This window comes from Caretta caretta, chromosome 2 (genome assembly GCF_965140235.1).
Source record: "Caretta caretta isolate rCarCar2 chromosome 2, rCarCar1.hap1, whole genome shotgun sequence".
NCBI lineage: Eukaryota > Metazoa > Chordata > Testudines > Cheloniidae > Caretta > Caretta caretta.
Genome location: NC_134207.1, coordinates 135,788,398 through 135,812,138, shown reverse-complemented (window position 1 = coordinate 135,812,138; position 23,741 = coordinate 135,788,398). Strand labels below are relative to the sequence as shown.

The 23,741-nt window shown below is 41.5% G+C and overlaps 1 protein-coding gene across 2 annotated transcripts; it reads right to left on the bottom strand.

Annotated features, from left to right (window-relative positions):
- Positions 1–1,172: 1,172 nt before the first annotated feature.
- On the bottom strand, positions 1,173–18,274 carry ZNF622 (zinc finger protein 622). 2 transcript variants are annotated; one of them, XM_075125437.1, is made up of 7 exons: positions 18,018–18,274; positions 13,844–14,458; positions 11,875–12,114; positions 10,816–10,978; positions 9,412–9,524; positions 3,329–3,472; positions 1,173–1,548 (listed from the first exon to the last, which is right to left on the bottom strand). In XM_075125437.1, the coding sequence occupies exons 2-7, from the start codon at positions 14,454–14,456 to the stop codon at positions 1,421–1,423; spliced, it is 1,401 nt and encodes a 466-aa protein (XP_074981538.1). In that variant the 5' UTR covers positions 14,457–14,458; positions 18,018–18,274; the 3' UTR covers positions 1,173–1,420. The 2 variants fall into 2 exon arrangements, with proteins under 2 accessions (XP_074981538.1, XP_074981539.1); XM_075125438.1 differs by lacking the exon at positions 18,018–18,274 and adding an exon at positions 17,412–17,718.
- Positions 18,275–23,741: the final 5,467 nt, after the last annotated feature.

Here is a 23,741-nt window from a genome sequence, read left to right as displayed (position 1 = left end):
ACTAATGTATCAATCCTAATACTGAACTTCAGATTTTTCATAAACCTAATTGAACCTTCTTTCAATCGAGGGGAGAAATCATCTCATGGAACACTGTTAAAACCTGCATTTAATTTAATTTGACAACAAAGTAATGTGGTAGTAGCTGGGATAATCTTGGGAGAAAAGGCTCATTCTTAGCCACATTCCATAGTCAGTCATGTAGCAGTGGTGTGCACCATGCTGACATGTTCATATTTCTGCACTTCTCATACTCTACTGCAACTGTGGGGTGATGAAGGTAACAGCATACTTGATTTCTGACTGCTACAAGTCAGACCGTAAATTAAGCAACAGAGGGTTTCTTGGACAACTGTGTCAGACAGACCCTCTTTTAGCAGGCTGCCCTTCTAGAGAAGGTTGTGTGGTCAGTGTGTTTTATCAAGAATGTAAAAATGCCTCTCTACACAGAAGTACAAAGGTGACTAACACCTTAACTTTTCAACTCTCATCAGTAATGAGTAACTTTAACAATTCATAATGGGAGTGGTGCTGGTAAAAATACCTTAAACGGATGCTTTAATTTTAATAAAGTATTCAAAACATTACACTGAAGTTAAATCCAAACAGACGCATTGTAATATTTTTAGTAAACTCAACTGTCTCCTTGAAAATGGGCCGTGCTCTGTTGACAGGATAAAAACCATTAGCTGAAACCCTAGAACTATGGTTTCAGAACAAAAAATAACCGATTTCCTTTCAGGTCAAGTGTTACTTCAAACAACTAGCACAGAAATTTCTACATAAACTGAACGCAACCAAATACATACCTGTCATTCGTCATGTGCTGGCAATGTGCTCATTCTGAGCAGCTCTCCTCAGTTCACCCACTGAAGGATTTTAACACTCCTGTCTAAAGTGCCTCTTACAAAATTGTTTGATATAAAAAAAGTGTATAACTTTGGTAAAGTGCTCTCTCCTACTTCATACAAAAGAAAATCTTTTACACTAATCCAGAAGGGCTGGAGCACAGGCTTCTCTCCCACCTCAGGCTTATAATCAGAATCTTCTCTTCGGTTGCCCCCCCCGGCAAGTTTTCTGTAATTCAATTACGACACAAAGTCAGCTGTTCAACCAAAACCTACTGCATAAAGATGGACATTAGTAGAATGCACATGATCTATACCAGTGACTAACCTGTACCACATACTTTATTTGGACACAAATTTGACAGTCCAACAGTTATTAGAATACAAGACCTCTTCACAAGAGGTATCAAGAGGAGGAGGAGAAATAGTAGCATCCAGACAGTCACTGGCTAGGTACCAGGGTCCATTTTGGTGAAATTTCTCCCCTCCACCAAAAAAAAAAAAAAAAAAAAAAAATACTAGCTATTAATTCTCCTCTCCTGGACCAAGCTCTGTACAGCAGTTGTGGCAGCTCAGAATATGACTTGCATCCGGAAATGCATCTGCTTTGTAGCATTGTTACTCATTCCCGTCTTCAGCATCCACTTAGACTTCATCCTCTGTAGATACTGCATGTCACGTTCACGTGCTAGGGCTGCTCCTTTTGTAAAGGAGAAAAGGGTGAAAAGTCAGTAGCTTGCAAGACTGCAGAATGATTTAAAGTATAAGGCCTTGCCTCCAATTACACCAGTCTAGTTGCAGCAATATAGTTACCCTGGTCTAACCTTCTGGGTAGGCACTTATTCTGCAGTAAGAATGGCATTTTTCATTTTAGCTTTACCCTCTTCCCAAGCAATGTAAACTAAGCTGAAAAGAGGCTTCATGCTGGAATAAGAGTGTCCAAGAGAGGCTTATAAGCTGTGTACCCATCTCTTTAAATTCACTCCTTCCCTTATTCTTCTGTACCTTTCCCAGAAAGACAAAATCTAAGTGGCTTAATCCTGCAATGAGCTCTACATGTGGACAAGGGTTTGCTTGCTCTGAGCTCATGAGAGGATCAAGATCTAAGTAATGGGGGGGGGGGGGGGGGAGAGGAAGTTTTTCTGAATGGCTACCGATCTGAAACAGACCTAAATTAATTGAATGATTTGAAGCATGTCTCTCTCTGTTCAAACAAATCTTAATTTTCTTTTATTTTTTTTTAAAGTTATTTACCAAATAACTTCTGCAAATCATTCTTCATCTGGAGCTCATTCACTGCAAGTATCCAACCTTGAATTGTTCTTTGACAGTCCCAATCAAAACCGTTTATGCTGGGGTCATGTATTACCATATTAAATGGCAAGACATTAAATGGCAAGCATTGACAGCTGAAGGAAAGAGTGCCACACAAATGGACAGATAATCTTAATTACCGTCAACCACCTCTAGCAAAGAAACTATTAACGACAGAACTTGACACATTAAGGGAGACAGCCTTCCTTTGTGGTCAGTACAACATTTATGTTCCTATCCGAGTATCAAAATACATGTTTAGAATTCAATTCTAGATTAATCCTCTGAAGTATTCTGCAATACTTTACACTTACACAACAGGCTTGTGCATAGCACTGTTCAGACAAAACATTTGAACTACACAGTTACAGGGGCATACATATAGATGCAGTAGTGCAGGAGCGAAAAGAAGTACAGTAGCACAAACTAAGGGAGAATATGTCATAACTGGAAACAGGATTTGAATTTAGCAGTCAGGGACAGTCTATGCAACTTCTAGTTCTGAAAAGCCAACCTCGCCTTTGTGTATTTTGTACATTAGCCTAGATTCATCCCTCATAACTTCACATCACCCAACTATGACAGGAAGTTTCAGGGTTGTACACAAATGCACTTTTGCTCTAAGAAGCAGTGGGACCACAATTAGTTTGTGTATATGCAGGGCTTGCCTTCTCAAAAAGCAGGGCTGGAATGGCAAATTTCTACACTGTATTGTGCTTATGTGCCAGAAATGAAGAGGACTAAAACAGAAGGGGATACCCAAAAGTCACATACTGTGCAAGAGACAAGGTCCAAGCTTTTACCACAGAACAGTGATGCTCTTCTCCATCTTCATGTGCCAGAAGTTTAGTTCCCACTGCAAAAGTGATACTGCTCTTTGCTAGGAAGTGAAGCCCCAAATCTGAGAGCACCTAGCAGTAACTATATGGACAGAATTCAAGCATGTAAATGCTAGTATAAGGAGACTGCTCTAAGGGTGTACCTACACAGGGCGTGGCAGCAAGTCTCAGAGCCTGGGAGGACAGACTCAGACTCAGGCGCATGTACAGCACTAAAAATAGCCGTGTAGATGGTTGAGCTGGGCTGGAAACCAGGCTCTGACACTCACCCCCCTCTAAGAATACAGGCTCAAAAGAGAGTTTAAAGAACTTAAGTTTGTCACCTACCTGTACTGCTTGTCCAGCCCAGAGCTTTGTACTGTTGCAACACCCTGCCCACTGCCTTCTTATTTTTAGCAACAGCCACTGCTCTTGACAAACCAAACCGCTGCTTGTAGTACCTCATCAAAGAACGGTGACCAACCCTGGCACCTGTTACACAAGAGAATATTTTACAGTTTAAGTCAAGAACAGCGAAGCAGCTTTTGAGGCAAAGTAATCACATTGATTACTTTTAAAAGGGTCTGACGTTTTAGGACTATGATAGAGTGTGACTAATGTAGCAGCGTCTATAGTATACCACATGCTGAAGAGAGGAAAGGCAGAAAAAGACCAGCAGCTCAACTAAAGGATGGCTAGGAATTATAAAAGCCTCCAGGAAGATTTAATTAAAGGCAGGAAATGGAGAGGACGACTGACTGTTAGTTTTGTTGCAAGGATTTGGGCCAGCTTTTTAATGCTAAAAGAAACTTTGACAATCAGCCAGTCTAAAGAATACAGACCAAAGAATTTCACCTAGTAATTCCTGCATCAAGCCCAATAATTTCTGGTTGAACTAGAGCATCTCATCTAGAAAGCCATCCCATGGGTAGGAGTTACTGTCCTAATGACAAAACTATAAAAATTCACTAAGGTTCTCTACTCCTTGCAAAACAGTGGAGATGATCAATCTGAGCTGTGGCGAGTCAGAAAATATGGGCTCAACATCAAGATTTATATAGCACGATTAGCATAGAGAATTTACATGGCACCGTGTTTTGCAACTGGTCAAATAGTCAGGCAGCAGGTTAACACCATATTTTACAATTCGAGACTACAGGAGAGATTTTCTAATTACATTTTTACTGCCAAACCAGAACATGAAGATTGGTAGTGTAAGTTTTGTTAGTTATAACAGTCCCTTCTTGTTTCCTGACATTTTATGAATAAAGCCTGGGCCTATCACTGGAATAAATCTTATTTCCCTCCCTACCTATTTTTTTTCTTTTTAAACAAATTGACAATTTGGTAGGTTATACTAAGTAGTGAAAACAGGAAAGGTAATTTCATGACAAAATACAGCCCCAATCCTGCAGGCTGCAGTGTAAATGCTTTGGGGAGACCCAGGGCTCCAACCACACAATAGCTTGCAGGATTGGAATCCAAAACTCTGAATTCCCTCGAGACATGCATCCGAGGAAGTGGGTGTTCACCCTTGAAAGCTTATGCTCCAATACATCTGTAAGTCTATAAGGTGCCACAGGACTCTCTGCCGCTTTTTCTCGAGATTTTCAGTTACTACTTTGTGATCCGCTGTGGAACCCCTGCATAAACAAACCGAACTGGAATGGCTAACATTCCCCCTCTCGCTGGATAATAAAGAAAAATGGGGATCAGGTAACGAAGGGACAGACTCTGCAGCCAAATTGCTTAATTCCACAAAGATGAGCACTTATGACAAAAGACCAAATGCTTGTTTTCCTGTTTGTCAACAGTGACCGTCAACCCCTACCTGCTAACAATTATCTAATTTTGATGACCGCTTTTATATTTTCCTGAAGCGAAACAGACTTAATGAGTAAGAAAACTCTTTAATTTAAAACCACGTATATTTTTTAAAAAATAAACCTATTTAAAATTAAATTTGAAATGATCAGTCTATTAAAATAATTTAAATTAAAAACAATATTCAAGCAGTATGTTTCCTGCTGAAGTTTTAAAAAAAGTCAAACCACTGAATTGGTGGCAGTCACTGGCTAAGCACCTGGAACTACAGAGTTTGTTAAAGACTAGGGCTGTTGATTAATCACAGTTAACTCATGCGATTAATTTTTTTTCAGTTAATTGCAGTTTTAATCACACTCTTAAGCAATAGAATACCAAGTGAAATTTATTAAATATTTTTGGATGTTTTTTGACATTTTCAACTATATTGATTTAAATTACAATACAGAATACAAAGTGTACAGTGCTCATATTGCAGATATAAGTAATAAAAAATGATACTCTAAAAATTATAAAACAAAAGAAATAGTATTTTTCACTTCATACAAATACTAGAATGCAATCTCTTTATTGTGAAAATGCAACTTAGAAATGTAGATTTTGTGTTACATAACTGCAATCAAAAACAAAACAATGCAAAACTCTAGGGCCTACAAGTCCACTTAGTCCTACTTCTTGTTCAGCCAATCACTAAGACAAACAAGTTTGTTTACATTTACAGGACATTATGCTGTCCGCTTATTATTTATGTCACCTGAAAGTGACAACAGACGTTTGCATGGCACTTTTGTAGCTGGCATTGCAAGGTATTTACATGCCAGATACACTAAACATTTGTATGCCCCTTCGTGCTTTGGCCACCATTCCAAAGGACATGCTTCCATGCTGACGATGCTTGTTAAAAAAATAATGTGTTAATTAAATTTGTGATTGAACCCTATGGGGGAGAATTTTAGTCTCCTGCTCTGTTTTACCTGCATTCTATCATATAGTTCATGTTATAGCAGTCTCAGATGATGACCCAGCACATGTTGTTTGTTTTAAGAACACTTTCATTGCAGATCTGACAAAACACAAAGAAGGTACCAATGTGAGATTTCTAAAGATAGTTATAGCAGTCAACCCAAGGTTTAAAAATCTGAAGTGCCTTCCAAAATCGGAGAGGAGCGAGGTGTGGAGCGTGCTTTCAGAAGTCTTAAAAGAACAACACTCCGAAGCGGAAACTACAGAACCTGAACCACCAAAAAAGAGAATCAACCTTCAGCTGGTGGCATCTAACTACGATGATGAAAATGAACATGCATCGGTTTGCTCTGCTTTGGATTGTTATCGAGCAGAACCAGTCATCAGCATGGACGCATGTCCTCTGGAATGGTGGTTGAAGCACGAAGGGACATCTAACTCTTTAGGGCATTTGGCATGTAAATATCTTGTGATTCTGGCTACAACAGTGCCATGTGAACGCCTGTTCTCACTTTCAGGTGACATTGTAAACAAGAAGCTGGCAGCATTATCTCCTGCAAATGTAAACAAACTTGTTTGTCTGAGCTGAACAAGAAGTAGGACTGAGTGGACTTGCAGGCGCTAAAGTTTTACGTTGTTTTATTTTTGAATGCAGGTGTTTTTTTAAACAATTCAACTTTCAAGGGATTGCACTACAGTAGTTGCAATAGGGAAATTGAAAAATATTATTTCTTTTGTTTTATACAGTGCAAATATTTGTAATAAAAAAACTGAGCACTGTAGACTTTGTATTCTGTGCTGTAATGGAAATTAATATATTTGAAAATGTAGCATACATCCAAATATATTTAGATAAATGGTATTCTATTACTGATTAATCACGCGATAATCATGGCTTGACAGCTCTACTGAAGACCAAAACCAGCTTCTGAGAGCAGTTTCCTCTTCTACAGGTGCAGAGAGAAGACTTTCATTTCATTTCATTCAACTAGTTCAGTTCAATAACTAAGTCAGTCAAAGCTGAGAAACCAACTGGGAGGTGAAAAAGCAGGAAAGCTTGTTTTCCGCCTCCAATCTATAAACAGATGATAGCTTGAGCTAATAGTCCTAAAATCTTGAAGGCTATGGTGTTCAAGTTATTTGTTCAATTCAATTAATCAGTTCAATTAATTAATTACTGAGAATACTTCCTTTCTTTAATAAATGAATTAGTTTTAAATACAAAACGTGTTTTGATAAATGTGCTGGGAAAAAGTGTCTAAGATAGTTTTATTTTAAAAATGCTGGTTTTCTAGTTTTGGTGCATTTTTAATTGAATTCCAACTTGCATCCAAATGGGCACAAATTCCAAGTTAAAAAAAAAAAAAAGATCAATGTAGAATGAAAGACATGAACCATTCACCATTTTCAAACAAAAATTAAGCAGCTGAATCAATGTGTATTAAGCAATATACTTGCTTAAATAAGTGTGCTGATACCGTGTATCCTCCTGGTTAAAACTAAAGTACAAAATTTAGCATGTTTTAATTAAAACATGTTTTAATAGTTATCAACAACTAAGAATCAACCTTTCCTTAGAAAAATAACTGAAGTACGCAAATGCATAATAAGATTAAAATCAATAATTTAATTCCCACCTTGCCTGGAAGTGTATTTTTATCATTCCAGTCTCCCTAAGTGGACTTTCACATACTCCATTGTTCCACTCACATATCTTGCAAACGAATTACAAACCTAGTATCTACAAGTCTGATAATTAGATTTGTTTAAAAAGTGTCCTGTCTTTAATATTAAAATGGCAGTTTAGCAAATAAGCTAGATAACCTCATCTCACACCAACCAAATCTGCTCTAGAAATACAAGTATTTCACAACAGACAGGAACATAGATGGCTAGAAAAATTAACTTTTGAGTGCAGCTGTATTAGCCCTTCCATGCACTGAAATGGTGATTGATTAAAACAACTTTATCATAATAACATGCAACAAACACCTATAAAACCTTTGCAGAGAAAGGCTGTCTGATTATTTGCACATTGTAGAATAAAAAAATAAAAGATTTAAAGCACCACAGTGCCCCCTACTGGTTTCCCCATCACCGATAAATTTAGAGATGAAAAGATACTTTGTGTATCACTAGACAAGACAGCCACTAGAGAAGCTACAATTTAGTGAGAAAACCATCAGTTCTTCCATTTATGTGCCAGTAGTTTCCAATGTTTTTCACCCACAAAACTAAAAGGGACCAGAACTAAAAACCGAAGCATTTGTACTTTTATATTTTTTTTTCTTCTTCATGATAAAAAGGCAGACAGATCAAGAAGTGTTTTGTTTTTTAAACCATAAATGTCAGGTCTGGTCTGGCATATGTTTGATATTACACCAAAAGGATGGGATTTTTCACAAAAGTCTTTAATAGTTTCTCTCATATAGTCAGTTTCACTTTTTATATGCTGCAGGTCTATAAACTGGTTGTTACTCAAAGGAGGAAGATTTTCAGAGGAATAAAAGGGATTTTGGCACTCATCTCCCACTGAAAGTCTCCCCCAGACTGCAGTAAAACAAAAACAGAAGAGAAAGCTTCTCCTCTAACCTTTCAGTTCTAGCCATTTTAGGATTAGTTGCTCCTGGTAACAATAGTAAGTGTTATTTTTAAGATGGGGGCCCTTCAGCTCAGGTGCTTAAGAGGAAGGCTGAGAAAGCTCCTACTTTGGTTCTCTGGTCTTCAAGGAGTCCTTCAGTAAAAATAGAATACAAAATGCAATATTCCTGATATTTTTGAAGTTTAAAAAAAACCAAACAGCCGCCCTTACTGCACCACAGCTGCTTTTCACGCCATCTTTATCCACTGTAAGTTGTAATAAATCAAAGAACCAAAAAACCAGTACAAAAGCAAGATCACCTTTAAAGAAACATCAATTTATTCACTATCTGCATTTTCTTTAAAACCTACTACTGTTTCAAGTAATACACACAAGACTATTGTAACTAAGATTGGAAGAAAGATCTCTTTTGCCATTTTCACTGTCTACTTGATAGCACTTTACGGGATCATGGGGATGTGTTCATATCTCAGTGTGGAACCATACACCATTGCAAAGCATTAGACTTACAGTGTAGAAATTAATATACAAAGAACAATATGTGGTTTTTTAAGGAAATTAATATCTGAATAAGAGATTGTAAAAATTAGTTACCTATGACCAGCTTACATTGCACAGAACTACACTGGAAGAACTTACTTTCCATAAAACGTACTGCAATAAAGTACACATTACATCCTTGCATGGGTGAAGTCAGTCAAAGGTAAATAAGAGGAAGTGATGCTCAAACACAAACACCATCCCTCCCCCCATCCCCCAAACAATGCAGGAGGATGACAAGTTCGAAAGACTAAGAAATCTTATAAATTTCAATTTGAGCTAATTGAATAAGATTATTTTTAAATGGAAACAGATCTTCAATCTGAAAACTGGAATAGCAGAATTTGAGATCAAAGCAGATGAAGGACAAGTGAATGGCAAACTGTCCGCTTCATGGCACAAATCGGAATTTCACATGACAATCTGTCTTTGTTGGCAATAATTTAAACTACAGCAAAGCCAAGAAGATAAATACTGCATCAAAAGTACCTATTATACATACCTGAAGGGAGGATCAATTCCATACTTTCATCATCATATTCTAAATTCTTCCCTGCTGGGAGCTCTCCAGACATTACCACATCCTCCCCTTCCTTGTGATCAGGGTAACTGCTCCTGTGGAACAACAGCAGCAGCTGCCAAATTACACATGAGCAGCAGCTCCATCTCAGAACTGTCCTATATAAACTTGGCATGCTATAAACCCGTTATGTCCCAGAACACTGACAAGCTCCATTTATATCAGGGTTCCCAAACTTTTTCTCTATGTTTTAATATAGACAGTTGTCTTGGAGCACCTCTCCACCCCTTCCCAATTCAATTATACAGCATCAATGTTGCAACAAACTTTTAAATGCAATGTATATCAAAAAGCCCACTGCTGTATGACCAGCCAGCTCTCCACTGACTACCAGTGAGTGCTCCAAATTGAACACTTGGGAAACTCTGCTGTACAGCCCACCATAATAGACGCTGTTATGATCAAAATGAATATAGTTTAACAAAATTCTTAAATCATGCTTGCAGATTAAGAAGAGACCAAAACCATATCTTCGTCTCCTGCAATGTTTAAAAACAAATACAAAAAACAACCCCACCATATACCAATGGGGTCTGCGGGGGCAGTGCTTGCAGGCAGCACACAGAGGCCCACTGCCCCAAGGGGGGGTGGAGAGATGTGCCAGTAGCAGCCACTTCTGGGAGTGGCATGGGGCCACAGCATGCAGGCATCTTGCCTGAGCCCTGCTGTGCTGCTGGCCAGGAGCCGCCTGTGGTAAGTGCCTCCCGGCCAGAGCCTGAGCTCACACCGACTCCTGCACCCCAACCCCCCTGCCCCAGCCCGGAGCCCCCTCCTGCACCAAACTCCCTCCCAGAGCCCACACTCCTCACCCTCTCTTGCACCAGTCTGGAGCTCCCTCCTACAGCCAAACTCCCTCCCAGACCCTGCACCTCCTCAATTAATATAGTAGAAGTGGGTGGCCTATGACGACTTACCAAAATTCACGGAGTGGCCCCCCTGCAAAAAATTATTGCCCACCCCTGGTATGAATGGATAACAGCATCCTAATAGGTCTAACATTTCATTTTAAATAAATAAATAAAACCACACACCGACCAACAGCACATACCATTAAGCACTTACAAACTTGGAAAGGTTGTTTAATATATTATTAGTATTAAAGTGAACGCTTAAGGTGTTATTTTTTCTCATGTGCGCAGTAGCTTTGTCTCCAAGACAGCTTCTGACTGATGAATTGATTTTCCAAGAACTGCTAGGACCTTAAGTGTAAACATTAGAAATAGGTCTAGTTTTTAGAAGGTCAACAGTGGAAAAAATGGGTTTCAAGTTTCAACACTTCTTTCTGCTTCCAACTCTGTGGCAAGAAAGAAAAACAAATGTCCTCACCTAAAATCATAGAAGTCTGCAAATTCCAAGGCAGCATCCCCATCTGTGAAGAGTTTGCAGTGGCTTTTATCGTTCATATGACCCTGCACCGCCTCTGTTGAGTAGAAGGATTTCCCCTTCTCATTGCACCACAGGCAGATTTTCCCAACACCAACTTTTTCTCCTGGGCAGCAGAAAAAAATATAAATATATATATATATATATATATTTTGAGTTTACATTCAATTCAATGATCAATTTCAACATCCCTGAAGTGGTTATCTCCACTTGGAGTCACAGGCACGGTAAATGACTTTCTCCAAGTTAGAAAGTCACTGCCAGAAACTGAATTAGGGCCATGGTCCCCCTGTACTCTAACCACACTCTGCCTCTTCACGGACGAAGTCCATGTGTTTAAAGAATAATTCAAATGACACAACAGAGGGCATCACACACACTGGGCAAAAACTCTCTGTGAGATGCTATAAAAAAGGTTTTGTTTCGTGCATTTTCTTGCTCATTCCAAGAAGTCAGTTGCTGTGGAAGAGCTTTAGTGAGGATAGATAAATTTAATATGAATCTAGTTTGATTATAGGAAACATTCCATTTGCAGTGGAGCTGCTTTCTCATAACTGTTATAGTACTTTGGCAAATATTTGCATCATCATTCACTAGGAGAGCTATGCGTCCAAGTAATAGGCACACCCAGTGTAAATATTTTAGAACTTGAGGTTTTTTGCATAAACCTCAAGCTGTTTAAACCAATACTCCTCAGAGATCAGGTTAAGACCTAATATGGGGGCAGAATAACCGAAAGCTGTCCAATGCAGGGTTCTTATACCTTCCCCTGAACCATCTGGTACTGGTCACTGTCAGAGACAGTACATTGAACTAAACAGACCTGAGGCCTGATATAATATGGTTATTCCTATATCTACTAGAATTAAGTCATACATGTGACTGAATGAAAGTCATGAATACCATCTGACACTGAAGCCATAGCTCAAATCTGTTTATTGCAATAGAACAGGGTATTTAACCTTGTTGGAGTAGGGGGAGGGGAAGAAGAGTCATGCTTACCCAAGTACTTAATCAGTCCTCTGAGATCCACAAGGTATTCTATATCTGGAATAAAGAAACTATGGGCTTTTGTCATGTGGGCCATGTTTTTCATGAGAGAGCTTGAATGGTGAGGACAAAACAAGCAGTCTGTGAGTGGTACTGCACCAGCAGCAATCTGTTTCTCATCTTCATCCACTGCACTGTCCATCTGCTCATCTTCAGACTCTCCAACTTCATCAGAATCCACATCCTCCCAGCCTTTCAGTGCAAGTTAAAACATTAGGTTTATTTACATAATCTTTTTTTCAGGCAAACAAGCGTAATCTGTATGCTCTAGTACAGAATATGCTGACAACACCAATAATAATTATAAACGGATATAAAACGCTGTATGTTCTAATTACCATACAGACATTTAAATCAATCAAGTGGTGAGCTCATACCACTGTCAAAATTAACTTACAAAGAAATGATGGAAGCTTAAGGTAAAATTCAAAACTGCTCATGAAAGGATCACCAGATCTACGAATTTAGTTACAATCGTCTCTAGTATGAAAATCCTTTTGCTGTTTAGGAGCAACATTATTATTGTACCATGCAGCATTAAAACAAAGCATAACTGGTAAAACACAACACAATTCTCTCATAAACATGAGGATTTTGATTTCCTGTAGTGACTTAGCAGCATGAGCAGAAAGTTATAAAACCAAACATACTCTTTTTCATACATACATCTTTACGACAAAAGAAACATTCTAAGTTATCTATAAGCAGGAGTTCTTAAAGTAACTGGAGCTATGCAATTGTTTTTGTGTCCCTTGTACTTCTTCCAGTCATGGTTATTTCTCCTCTGATACTCATGCAAGATCCCATACATTGCTCTGCCAATAGTTTTCAAATTTCACTGGGAAGGGTGAGAGTATGGGGGGGGGTTCAAGATAATTTCCCGTGACACTTTCATCTTCTGTAAGTGCCAAAAACAGTGCCAACTGGGAGAAGGCTGTTTGTGATGTCCACTAGCAACTCAAAGACAATAAACTCATTTCACATAGGCCACTAAAGAGTTCTCAGATGGTAACTATTAATTACCAACCTAGATGTGATTCAAACCAGTGACCTGGTAACGTTAATATCGGATATTGGTTTCTAGCTTTAAAAGCCTCAAACTGACAATCCTTTGACCTGTGTTTGCAGTATTGCTGTAGCTGCGTTAGTCCCAGGATAATCAGAGAGAGACTACTCCTTTCTTCCTCTCTCTAATCCTTTCACCGTACACTCTGAACGAACAGCACTGGTAGAAAAATAGTCCTGATCAAAAAGTTAAAGGTAAAATGAACGCTTAGAAACTTCCTGAGACAGTGTTACAACTTAAATATATCTTAATGCAAAATAGTTTCACGTTTGTTTCTTCTTTATGTATCTTCCAAAATAGAGTACAGAAACATGGGTTTACCGAACAACAGTTGATGATGTGTCTAACATCTAACACATGGGGCCCTGATCCCCACTGACATCAATGGAATTACTTCAGCATAAATCTGCTGTAACAGAGTGGAGCATTAAGCTAAAGAGTGCAGGTCCCTGCACTGCTTTTGATGGACATGATAGAAGCAGCAGTTATAAGAGAAAACACATGACCTCTATTCTTAGTAACTAGAAAACTTTTCAGTTTATCTTTAAAAAGAAAAAAAAAGTGATGAATGAGTTCACTGGCCACTAAACCTTGCTAGACTTGAATCTTTCTTCCCTCTTCATGGCAAATATTTTTTGGTGGGAACCTCTGCTGTGTGAAGTTTCATAAGAAAAAAGCCTCCCCCAGAGAATTGTTAAGAATGTTTTCCTGCCTGGAGAAATTTTATTTAAAAAAATTAAAAAAAAAAAAAAAAAAAACACCAAACCCAACAACAACATGGGGCTTCTACCCAAAACCAACCACTAAGTTTGCTTACCCAGAGCCACCATTTTACCACCTTGCTGGTTTTCTTACCTTCTTCCATCTCCTCATCTTGCTCCTCATCCTCTGCATCCTGTTTTGCCAGCTTCCTTGCCTGCTGTTCAAACCACTGTAGCCTTGGAGGTTTTTCCAGTTGCTCTCTGCTCTGTGACAAATTACCTCCAGCAGAAGGTGGAGAGCTGCTTGTATCAGTTAGGAGCAATGGTATCTTCTTAGGAGACAAGGATGGTTGGGGCCTGATGGCTTGCTGAATAGCTGTATTCATTGCATCTTTGTTTGGACTCTCCTGGGCCAGCCCCTTTTCCAGGTTCTTCTCATTTAAGGTTTCTACTTTCTTGTTGACAGCCTGGACAGCTTTTTTTTCAAGTTCTAGGTGCTTCTTGGACTTCAAATGATTCTCATAGGCATTCAAAGTGGAGAACCTCTTGCTGCAAGCTGTGCAGTAGGTGGCAGTGACTTTGTTCTGTTCCTCTGTCACCGCTCTCTGAGCTAGGACTCTCTCTTGGAAATTCTCGGCAGTGACAGGTGGCATGTCAGCAACTTTCCGTTTTAGATTATATCTATGCCAGTCGGTTTTGTAGTGGGCACGCTGAATGTCAGCATCCTTAAAAGCCACACGGCAAGTGATGCAGGTATAAGATGCCATTACTTGGAAGGAAAGAAAGGCAGCATGTCAAAAGAAAGTGATCAAAATATGGCGGGAGGAGAAGACATAAACAAGCCAGTGTCAGGTCCTTGCCTGTCTGAGCAATTGCACATTTGATGCAATCCTGGTGCAAGTGTGTTAGTAAAGTTTATGAAACACTGTTAATGCGTTAGACATTGCAAAGGATGAAACGAAGATATAAAATTAGTCCCAGCTATCAAAGATGTATTACTATTTATTATTTGTATTATCATAGCACCTAGAAGGCCTCATCATGGAGAAGGGCAAGGACCCCTAGGCCAAGTACACACACAAAGCAAAAGGTTGGCCCATGCCCCAAAGAGACTTATTTATAGGTCTCTCCACTTTTAACCAAAGAGCAAACGCCGGAAGTCTCTAGTCAGTAGGATGCAAGCCATAGGTCTTTAAAAAAGGGACATGATCATTTTAAAGAAAAAAATATGTTTGATTTTTTGTAAGCCTTCTATTGTCACAAGAAATGACTAAGATAATACAATGCGAAAGAGACAGAGAAAGCTTTCAGTTGGTTTTCAGCCTTTTGTGTACAATGACATTTTTTGCCCTCCTATCAGTCGTTTCCCCCTTTTGTATGTGAGGGTCTCCCACACAGCAACAGGGGAGAGTTAAATAGAAAAATGTGACTACAAAACAACAAAAACTGTCAGAGAGAGCGAGGGACCATATTTTACTGTATGTTTGTAAAGCACTCAGCATAATGAGGCCCTCTGCTTGATTGGAGATCACTGTGTACAATAACACAAATACATAGCAACTATTGCTAAAGTTATCATTAACTTTTCTTTAATTTGAGTAGATGCAATGCTGATGGAGTCACTTTAAAACTATAAGGGATTGTAAGCTCTCTAAGGCAGGGACTGTCTTTTTGTTGTGTGTCTGTACAGGACTCAGAACAATGGGGTCCTGGTCCAGGACTAGGGCTGCTAGATGCTACGGAGGTAACGAACAACAAAACAAACACAAGCAGAAGGTCACAGATTGAGATCAAACCTTAGACTAATATATGACTAATCTAAGGAAAGCATGATTCAACCCATGGGAAGAAGCCTGTAATATGCAGGGGAAAAATCAAGTCCCAAACAGCATACAAAAACTGCAATCCCTCCAAGGGTATCAACAGACAGAATTCAACATTAAAAAACTCCCCCACAAACACTAGACTGAGCCTGTACAGCCTGGAAAGGTGTGGATTTTAATCAGATAACAGGTACATTACAGAACTGAAATTTCCTGTTAGAAACCAGCATTTGCTTTTGCTGTATTTCTTATCTGTAACTGCAGAGTAAAAAACACGTACGCATGAGAAAACATGAAAAATGGTCATTTATAAGCAGTAAAAAAATAAACCAGTAAATTATTATACATAAGAACCATTTAATTTAGATGAGAAAAAGTCACTCATTCTTCACTGTGAAATGTCTATGTTCACTCAAATAGTTATGCTTTGTTTCAGTCAGGATCAGCTTCACTCCCTGCTTTCTAATTCAAGTATGTACCACTTAACCACTGTAAATTGACATGAGCACCTGTTTCTATTCAGCAGCATGTGGTCCTTGAAAGGAAAAAATGGTAACTCTACAAGCCATCTAAGCAGCACTTTCTGCTGTATAATTTAGACAGGTTCTTTTAAAACGGTATTTGCTAACTCTTGTTAGAGTTATATGGAAAGCAAGAATGTTGCTAGATTCCTCTCTGACCAATTTCAGAAATAAAATTAAAACACAAGAAAATCCAGAACAACCAAAAATATTTACATCTGCTAACTCACCAAAGGAATAATTCATTTTGTTCGATGGTATAAAATAGAAGAGACTAACTATTGGATCACATGCTGCTATGCCAGCATTTCTTTTATACACACTTACTTTCATCCATAATTTTAACCTAAAAAAAAAGCACAACTCCATTTTTTCTCTCTCACGTGTCTGCATGTGTGTGTTGAGGGGGCAAAATTTAAATGTAACTGAATTTTTGGAGTCCAAGAACAGACTTGTTTCATCTAATGTTTGGAAGAGTTAACTTGTTTGCTGTTGGTCCTCTACTGCACCTGATTTCTGCTACTTTACCATGACACCAAATCAACAGACGAGAGAACATAAGCACAGCCATACTGGGTCAGACCAATGGTCCATCTACCCCAGTAGCCTGTCTTCCAACAGTGGCCAATGCCATGTGCTTCAGAGGGAATCATCAAGTGTCCATTTGTGTTGCCCATGCACAGCTTCTGGCAAACGGAGGCTAGGGACACTTCAGAACATGGCTTGCATCCCTGCCCATCCTGGCTAACAGACATTGATGGACCTATCCTCCATGAACTTATCTAGTTCTTTATTAACCCTGTTATAGTCTTGGCCTTCACAACATGCTCTGGCACAGGTTGACTGTGCGTTGTGTGAAGAAATACTTCCTTTTGTTCGTTTTAAACCTCCTACCTATTAATTTTATTTGGTGACCCCCCAGTTCTTGTGTTATGAGAAGGAGTAACACTTCCTTATTTACTTTCTCCACACCAGTCGTGATTTTATAGATCTCGATCATATCCCCCCAAGTCATTTCTTTTCCAAGCTGAGAATTTCCAGTCTTATTAATCTCTCTTCATACGGAAATTGTTGCATACCCCTAATCCTTTTTGTTGCCCTTTTCTGAACCTTTTCCAATTCCAGCATAGTATTAGAAAGACAGCTGCTAAACAGAAATTAGTAGAATATAAGAGCTTCTGTTATGTAAGTTAGGAACTATAATACCTAGACAAAAATGGCTTGACAAATAAATCAATTTCTGCCTTCACTTTGCATTTCCTTTTTGGTGGTTTTAAATCAGATCAGCCCAAAGTTACTTTTAAACACCGTGAGTTGAGTTTAATGTCAAAAGAAATTCAGCTACAGATAAAATATACAGTGACTGTATAAAACTTACTAAACCTAGGATGACAGGAATGAGGTATAGACACTCTGCAGCAGAGAGAGCATTAAAACAGGGTTGACAGGATTAACGTCATGACTGGCTGGCTCATCAACTCATCAAAGCTAATTTACTGCGACCACTCCGGTCTCGGTGCCCTACACCCACGCCTGGCACACCCGACAGAGCCCGGGCACGGAGCAGGCCCGTCTGAAGTCCTGGGTGCCGAGTCAGCTTCATGGTCTGCCATTAGCTGCGGCTGCTCACAGCAGCCCGGCGGCCGGGCACTCGACAACGGGGCACAGCGCAGCACCAGAGCGGCCTCTGCGGCGCGAGGCCAGGGCCCCACGCACCCGGGGAAAGCCTCAGGCAAGCGGCCCTAGCTGCCGGAGCGCGGGGCGGAAGGGGCTGGGCGCCGGCGGAGGCGCGGCGGACACAGCGCGAGCCGGCCCCGAGTCCCGCCGCCGCCCAGGTCGGGGCTTCTCGGGCCTCCCCCGCAGGCCCAGGCCGGGGCCACAGGCCGCTCGCGCGCAGCAGAGCGGGGGGAAGGGCCGGGGGCGACCGGGCGGCGCAAGGGGGCGGTTGGTTCCAACCCCGCCCCCGGGGGTCTCGGGCACCAACCTGCGGGGCGCGCGCCTCCTGGGCGGGCCAGAACGCGGGGACAATGAGGCTGGAACGCTCGGCCCGCGGGGATTCCAAAATGGGGCGGCCACAATTCCTCCGGCAGCAGAGGCCGCCCGCCGTGTGACGCGCCGGCCGAGGCAGCAGGGAGGCGCCTCTAGCTGCTCTGACGGAGGCCACCGCCCCCTGCCGGCCCGGCGGGCTCCACGGAGCGTCCTGCCGCGCCTCTGCCCTCATGGCGGCCCCCTGCCGGCTGCCCAGCGCCACCTCAGTGGCCAGCAAAGCGCTGCGGGGGGGCGGCCCCCGCACTGGCCCGGTCCCTGGGCGGCGCAGCCTGATGCACCCCCCGGGGACGGCCAGGGGGCAAGAGCCGCATCCTGGAGTTTAGTACAAGGCGGGGGATCCCGCCCCGCCCCGCCCCGCCCCGCTCCTGGCACTGGGGGGAAGGGCGCGCGCGGCGGGCTCAGTGCTGGGGGCCCAGGCCTGGATCGCAGGACTCCTGGAGTCAGTTCCCGTGTGCAGCAGCCGCTTACACACAGCCCTTCCTTTGTGCCCGGGGGGCCGCGGGCGCAGCGCGTTCCTAGGAGACGTCTCTGGACCGGGGGGGTGATGGTTTTGAAAGAGCCCTCCCGCTACCGCCGCTGTGTTCCGGGCTGACGGTATCAAAAGGGGGAGACATGGCGGGGGGGGGGGGGGGGGCAGCCCACACACAGCCCGAAACAGCAGGCATTCCAGGTCATCACGTTGCTCACAGAAGCCCAAAAGGCACAACCCCGTTTTTAAAAAGCAGTTGCGTGTCACCTTTAATACATCTGCTGGGGGGAGGGGGAAGTGTCACGGAACTATTTGGTAAATATAGAGCCGGCAGGAATGGACACGATTTAAAAAAAAAAAAATCAAAATTCAAGTTTCTTTTTTTATCAGCTCTAGCTACATAGCACTGCACTGCGCTGTCTTGTAAAAGGCAATGAGCATGCAAATAAGGAGAGTGAGATCGATACAGGAATTTCCTGCCATATCCTGGACGGTCTTCACTGCATCAAAGCCTCTGGAAAGAAAGCAAAGAGCAGACACTGGCCTTTTAGGCAGTCTGGCGTGCTGCGGATATCACATTGTACCTATTGGGTTCTGAGGAGTGGGCCGGCGGGTGCTCGCCCTCCTCCCCCCCAGTCGAAAGGGAGGATCTACAGGACCTGGAAACCAAATGATTCTGTGGACAACTAATTTTGCTAGCAGGTTGGGGCAGTTAAAAATACAGATTACACCTGATACTACCTTAAGTTTGGTTTATGGTGCCAAGGTACCATTGGAATGGACATCTGTACCTACTGTAGGCAGGGAATTGTGCAGCCTGGAAAAATCCAGTCAGGAGGGAGAGAGACATGGGTCTCTGCCCAAGAAAGATGACAGCTAAGAGCCAGGAGCCAAGGTTGGGTGTCCTTGCTGGCTCACAGAGTGGGAATATAGGTGCAGTTGCCCTGAACTGTGACAAACAGTACAACGATTGAAGGCGAGGATGAGGTAGTTGTGACCAGCAGTAAATGCTTGTTTAAAGCAGTATGGGGCAAGCCACCTTAGGTTGCCTCATGAACTGTATTGCATGCTGCCACTGTTACACAGAAGTCAGTCAAAGTCTGCTCAGAGAAAAAATAAATATAACTGGGACTAAAACAGAGTTGGGAAATAGTAAAAAAAAAGAATTATGTAAATAAAATAGCTAACATTTAATTTTTGTAAATTTATTTTTCTTTTTGAGCTATATTTCCATACTGGATGGTATTTTGTATGTCAGTAATGTCTCTAAGGTTCATTAGAAATGAAGAAATTGAGAAGGGGTGTTTGTGTTATGGGAAAGGTGTGGAATTTAGGCATTAATCATATTTGAAATGAGGTAGCAAAGTGAAACTCTCTGGTCTTGTCTACACTTCAAACTTTGGCTGATACAAGTTACGTTGGCATCAAGCTGCCCAAGTTATATTGTTCATATGCGTGCACACGTGCGCTGGGAGTGCTTGTGTTGATGCAAAGTATAGTGTATCCTGTGTAGATAGTCCCAGTGTACCACGCTGTGGTGTTTATAGATGTTGCTTGTAATTATTAGAATTGGGAGCACTGGCTGTTGGGAGTCTGAAAGGACATGAAACAGGAAGGAGGGGGGAGGAGTTGAGGGGCTGGGAGAAAGCTACAGAGAGTGCAGCAGCAGCTTGGTAAAGAGGTTTCCACTTTGAAAATAAAGTCCTGGTTGATACAACATTTTGGTGATCTCCTGCCTCTGAACCCTGTCTGCAAAGGCCAGGTGAGCCTCCAACTGGTTTTACTACCTGAATCCATATGTTTGAGACTTATCTGCTTGCAATCAGTGCTACATAGATTTCTGAAGTAAGAAAGTATGCTCTGCTAATCCACTGCCTTGGAGCAGAAGGGCAGTGTATATTTTACACTTTTCCCCTTGCAGATGATAAATATGAGACTGCACTCACTGCATTAAAGCATTTTTTGGTACCAAAAGTGAATGTAGTAGCTAATTGCTACAGATTTCGCCAGCGTGAACAGAAACAAGGGGAAACTATAATGCAGTATATTGATTCCCTGAGGAGTTTGATTATAACTTGTTTCAGAGGAACAGCCGTGTTAGTCTGTATTCGCAAAAAGAAAAGGAGTACTTGTGGCACCTTAGAGACTAACCAATTTATTTGAGCATGAGCTTTCGTGAGCTACAGCTCACTTCATCAGATGAAGTGAGCTGTAGCTCACGAAAGCTCATGCTCAAATAAATTGGTTAGTCTCTAAGGTGCCACAAGTACTCCTTTTCTTTTTGATTATAACTTGTGACTTTGGGAATATGGCAGATGAGATTATTAGAGACCAGCTCATTGAGAAAACAACCATGCTTCATGTAAGAGAACGCTTGCTTCTAGAACCAGAACTTACACTAGAAAAAGCAATAACCTTTGGTATTCAGATTGAGTCAACTACAGCTGAAGCCAAAATAATGAGCATGGATACAGGAGGCACAGTCCAGGCTGTGATTCCTTTGCAGAAAAGTTCATTACCACTGCAGACACACAATTTCAAGAGGAAAACTAATGAAAAACCACCGAATCAGCAAATTCAAAATACAGTAAAAGCATGTTTTCGCTGTGGATCCCCACAACACCTTGCAAGCTACACAGGATGTCCGGCAAAAGTAGCTCAGTGCAATCATTGCAAAAAGATTGGACACTTTGCGAAAGTATATCGCAGTAGCCAGTTCAATCAACAGGTGCATGCTATTACAACACTAGGTGTTACTGTGCAGAGCGTGGACAAAATCACTACTGCACATATTCCAGAAGAGATAAAGTGCATTGTAAACGTTTCCGCCATACCCTCAGGCAGACCACACTCTATTCAGCTAATGTTGGACACCGGCTCAGCAGTATCTATACTACCTGATTCCATCTATCTGCATTACTTTAAAGATGTGCCTCTTACTGAACCCATGCTTCACTTGGTGTGCTATTTGAAAAACCATATTCCTGTACATGGCTGCCTGCCAGCAATAGTTACTTTTGGTGATTGTTGTGTAACTGCAGAGTTCTACATTGTCCACAAAGGCACTCCTATCCTTGGCAGAGATTTATTGGTTGCTTTAAATCTCAGGGTAGTTAATGGACGAATTGATCTTCCTCAGCAAAGCACTCTTGCGGTACACACACCAGTTTCAGCTGGGACCCAACACCAGGTTGAGGAGAAACTCGGCTATGCTTATGGGTTTCTGCATAAAGTTAAAATGCGGAATAATGTGATGCCTGTATGACAGAAGTTACGGCGCTTACCATTTTCAGTCAGGGAAGCTGTTTCAGAGGAACTTAGAAAACTTGTTCAAAAGGACATTATTGAAGAGATCGACTCCTCGGAATGGGATTCGCCTATAGTAATGATGCAGAAGAAGGGTGGAGGCATTCACCTTTGTGTGGCTTTAAGGGAGCCAAATAAAGCTATTGTGATTGACAGCCATCCTCTTTCTCACATAGAAGAAGTATTTGCAGAACTCCGTGGAGCAAAGATGTTTTCTACTCTTGATTTGTAGAGTGCATACCACCAGGTTATGTTGCATGAAGATAGCAGAGACCTCACAGCATTTATTACACGAGGGACTATTTCATTTTAAACATGTTCCATACGGTCTCGCATCTGCCCCAAGTGCCTTTCAAAAAATGATGTCATTGATTCTGAAGAATCCACATGGAGTTCAGTGCTATCTGGATGACATTATCATGTTTGGAAATACTGCTGAGGAGCATGACAGTAACCTGCAGTCTGTACTAAACTGCATCAGCACAGCAGGCCTCCCAGCTCAATAGGTCCAAATGCAAATTTAGACAAACTGAACTCTCCTTTTTGGGGCATACAATTTCACAGGCTGGACTAAAACCTGATCCAGATCATATCCGGGCAATTTCAAATGCTCCTCCTCCAACAGATTTGCAAACCTTACGTTCCTTCTTGGGTCTTACCCCCTGGTATGCAAAATTCATTCCCAATTATGCTTCTGTCATTGAACCGTTATGGGAATTACTATGGAGAAGTTCAGCTTTAGTGTGGACAACGGAGGCACAAGCTAGTTTGAAAATGGTGAAAGACTTGATTGTCCATAGTCCAGTACTTGCACTATTCAGTCCTGCATTGTCCACAATTGTAACTACTGATGCTTCTGATTATGGACTTGGGGCTGTTCTCACACAACTGCATGAGGACAACACAGAGAGGACTGTTGCATTTGCTTCAAGGACACTTAGTAACGCTGAGAGAAAATATTCTACCGTCGAAAAAGCAGCACTTGCTTGTGTCTGGGCTACTAAAAAATGGAGAACTTACCTGTGGAGCCGCATGTTCAAGTTGCGCACAGACCACAGCCCTTTGACGACGTTGCTCACATGGAAGGACTGGGAAGAGCAGGATACCGTATTGCTCGATGGTCTGCAAGGCTACTCTCTTTCAATTATGAACTGGAATATAAGCCTGGAAACCAAAATGTGGTCGCTGATTGCCTTTCTCGCCTGCCTTTGCCTTCACCAGATGGTCCACTGGAGGATGAGGATGTAGTGGTTGCGCTTATTACAAGCGCTCTTGCTGCAGTTACAAGAGAACAATTTCAAGCTGCTTGTTCAGCATGTCCAATTCAACAAAAACTACGGGAATTTCTGACAAATAGATGGCCCAGTCACCCTAAAAACCTTGACCCAGTTTTGCTGCCTTATTTTAGAGTTCGGGATGAACTTTCTTTGTTTGATTGCTGTGTGCTACGAGGTACACACTGGCTCTTTGTGCCAGAAGCATTACAGTCAAAACTCTTACACCTGGCACATAATACTCATCAAGGAATTGTCCGAACCAAACAACAATTACGGGATCCATATTGGTGTCCAGAGATGGATTCTCAAACTGAAGCACTCATAAAATCCTGTGTCATTTGCCAAATGCATGATAAGACAGCAGTGACATGTACCCCTCCATTACAGCCTGTTCCTCTTCCTGAATCTGCATGGGAAAAAGTGGCGATTGACCTTGTAGGACCCTTTAATATTGCTCCAATTGACTGCCGTTATGCCATCACTTTAATAGACTATTTCAGTAAATGGCCTGAGGTAGTGTTTACATCGCAAATCTCTTCTGCTACCGTAATTAAGTTCCTCTCTTCAGTTTTTAGCAGGGAAGGTAACCCCAAAGAACTAGTTTCAG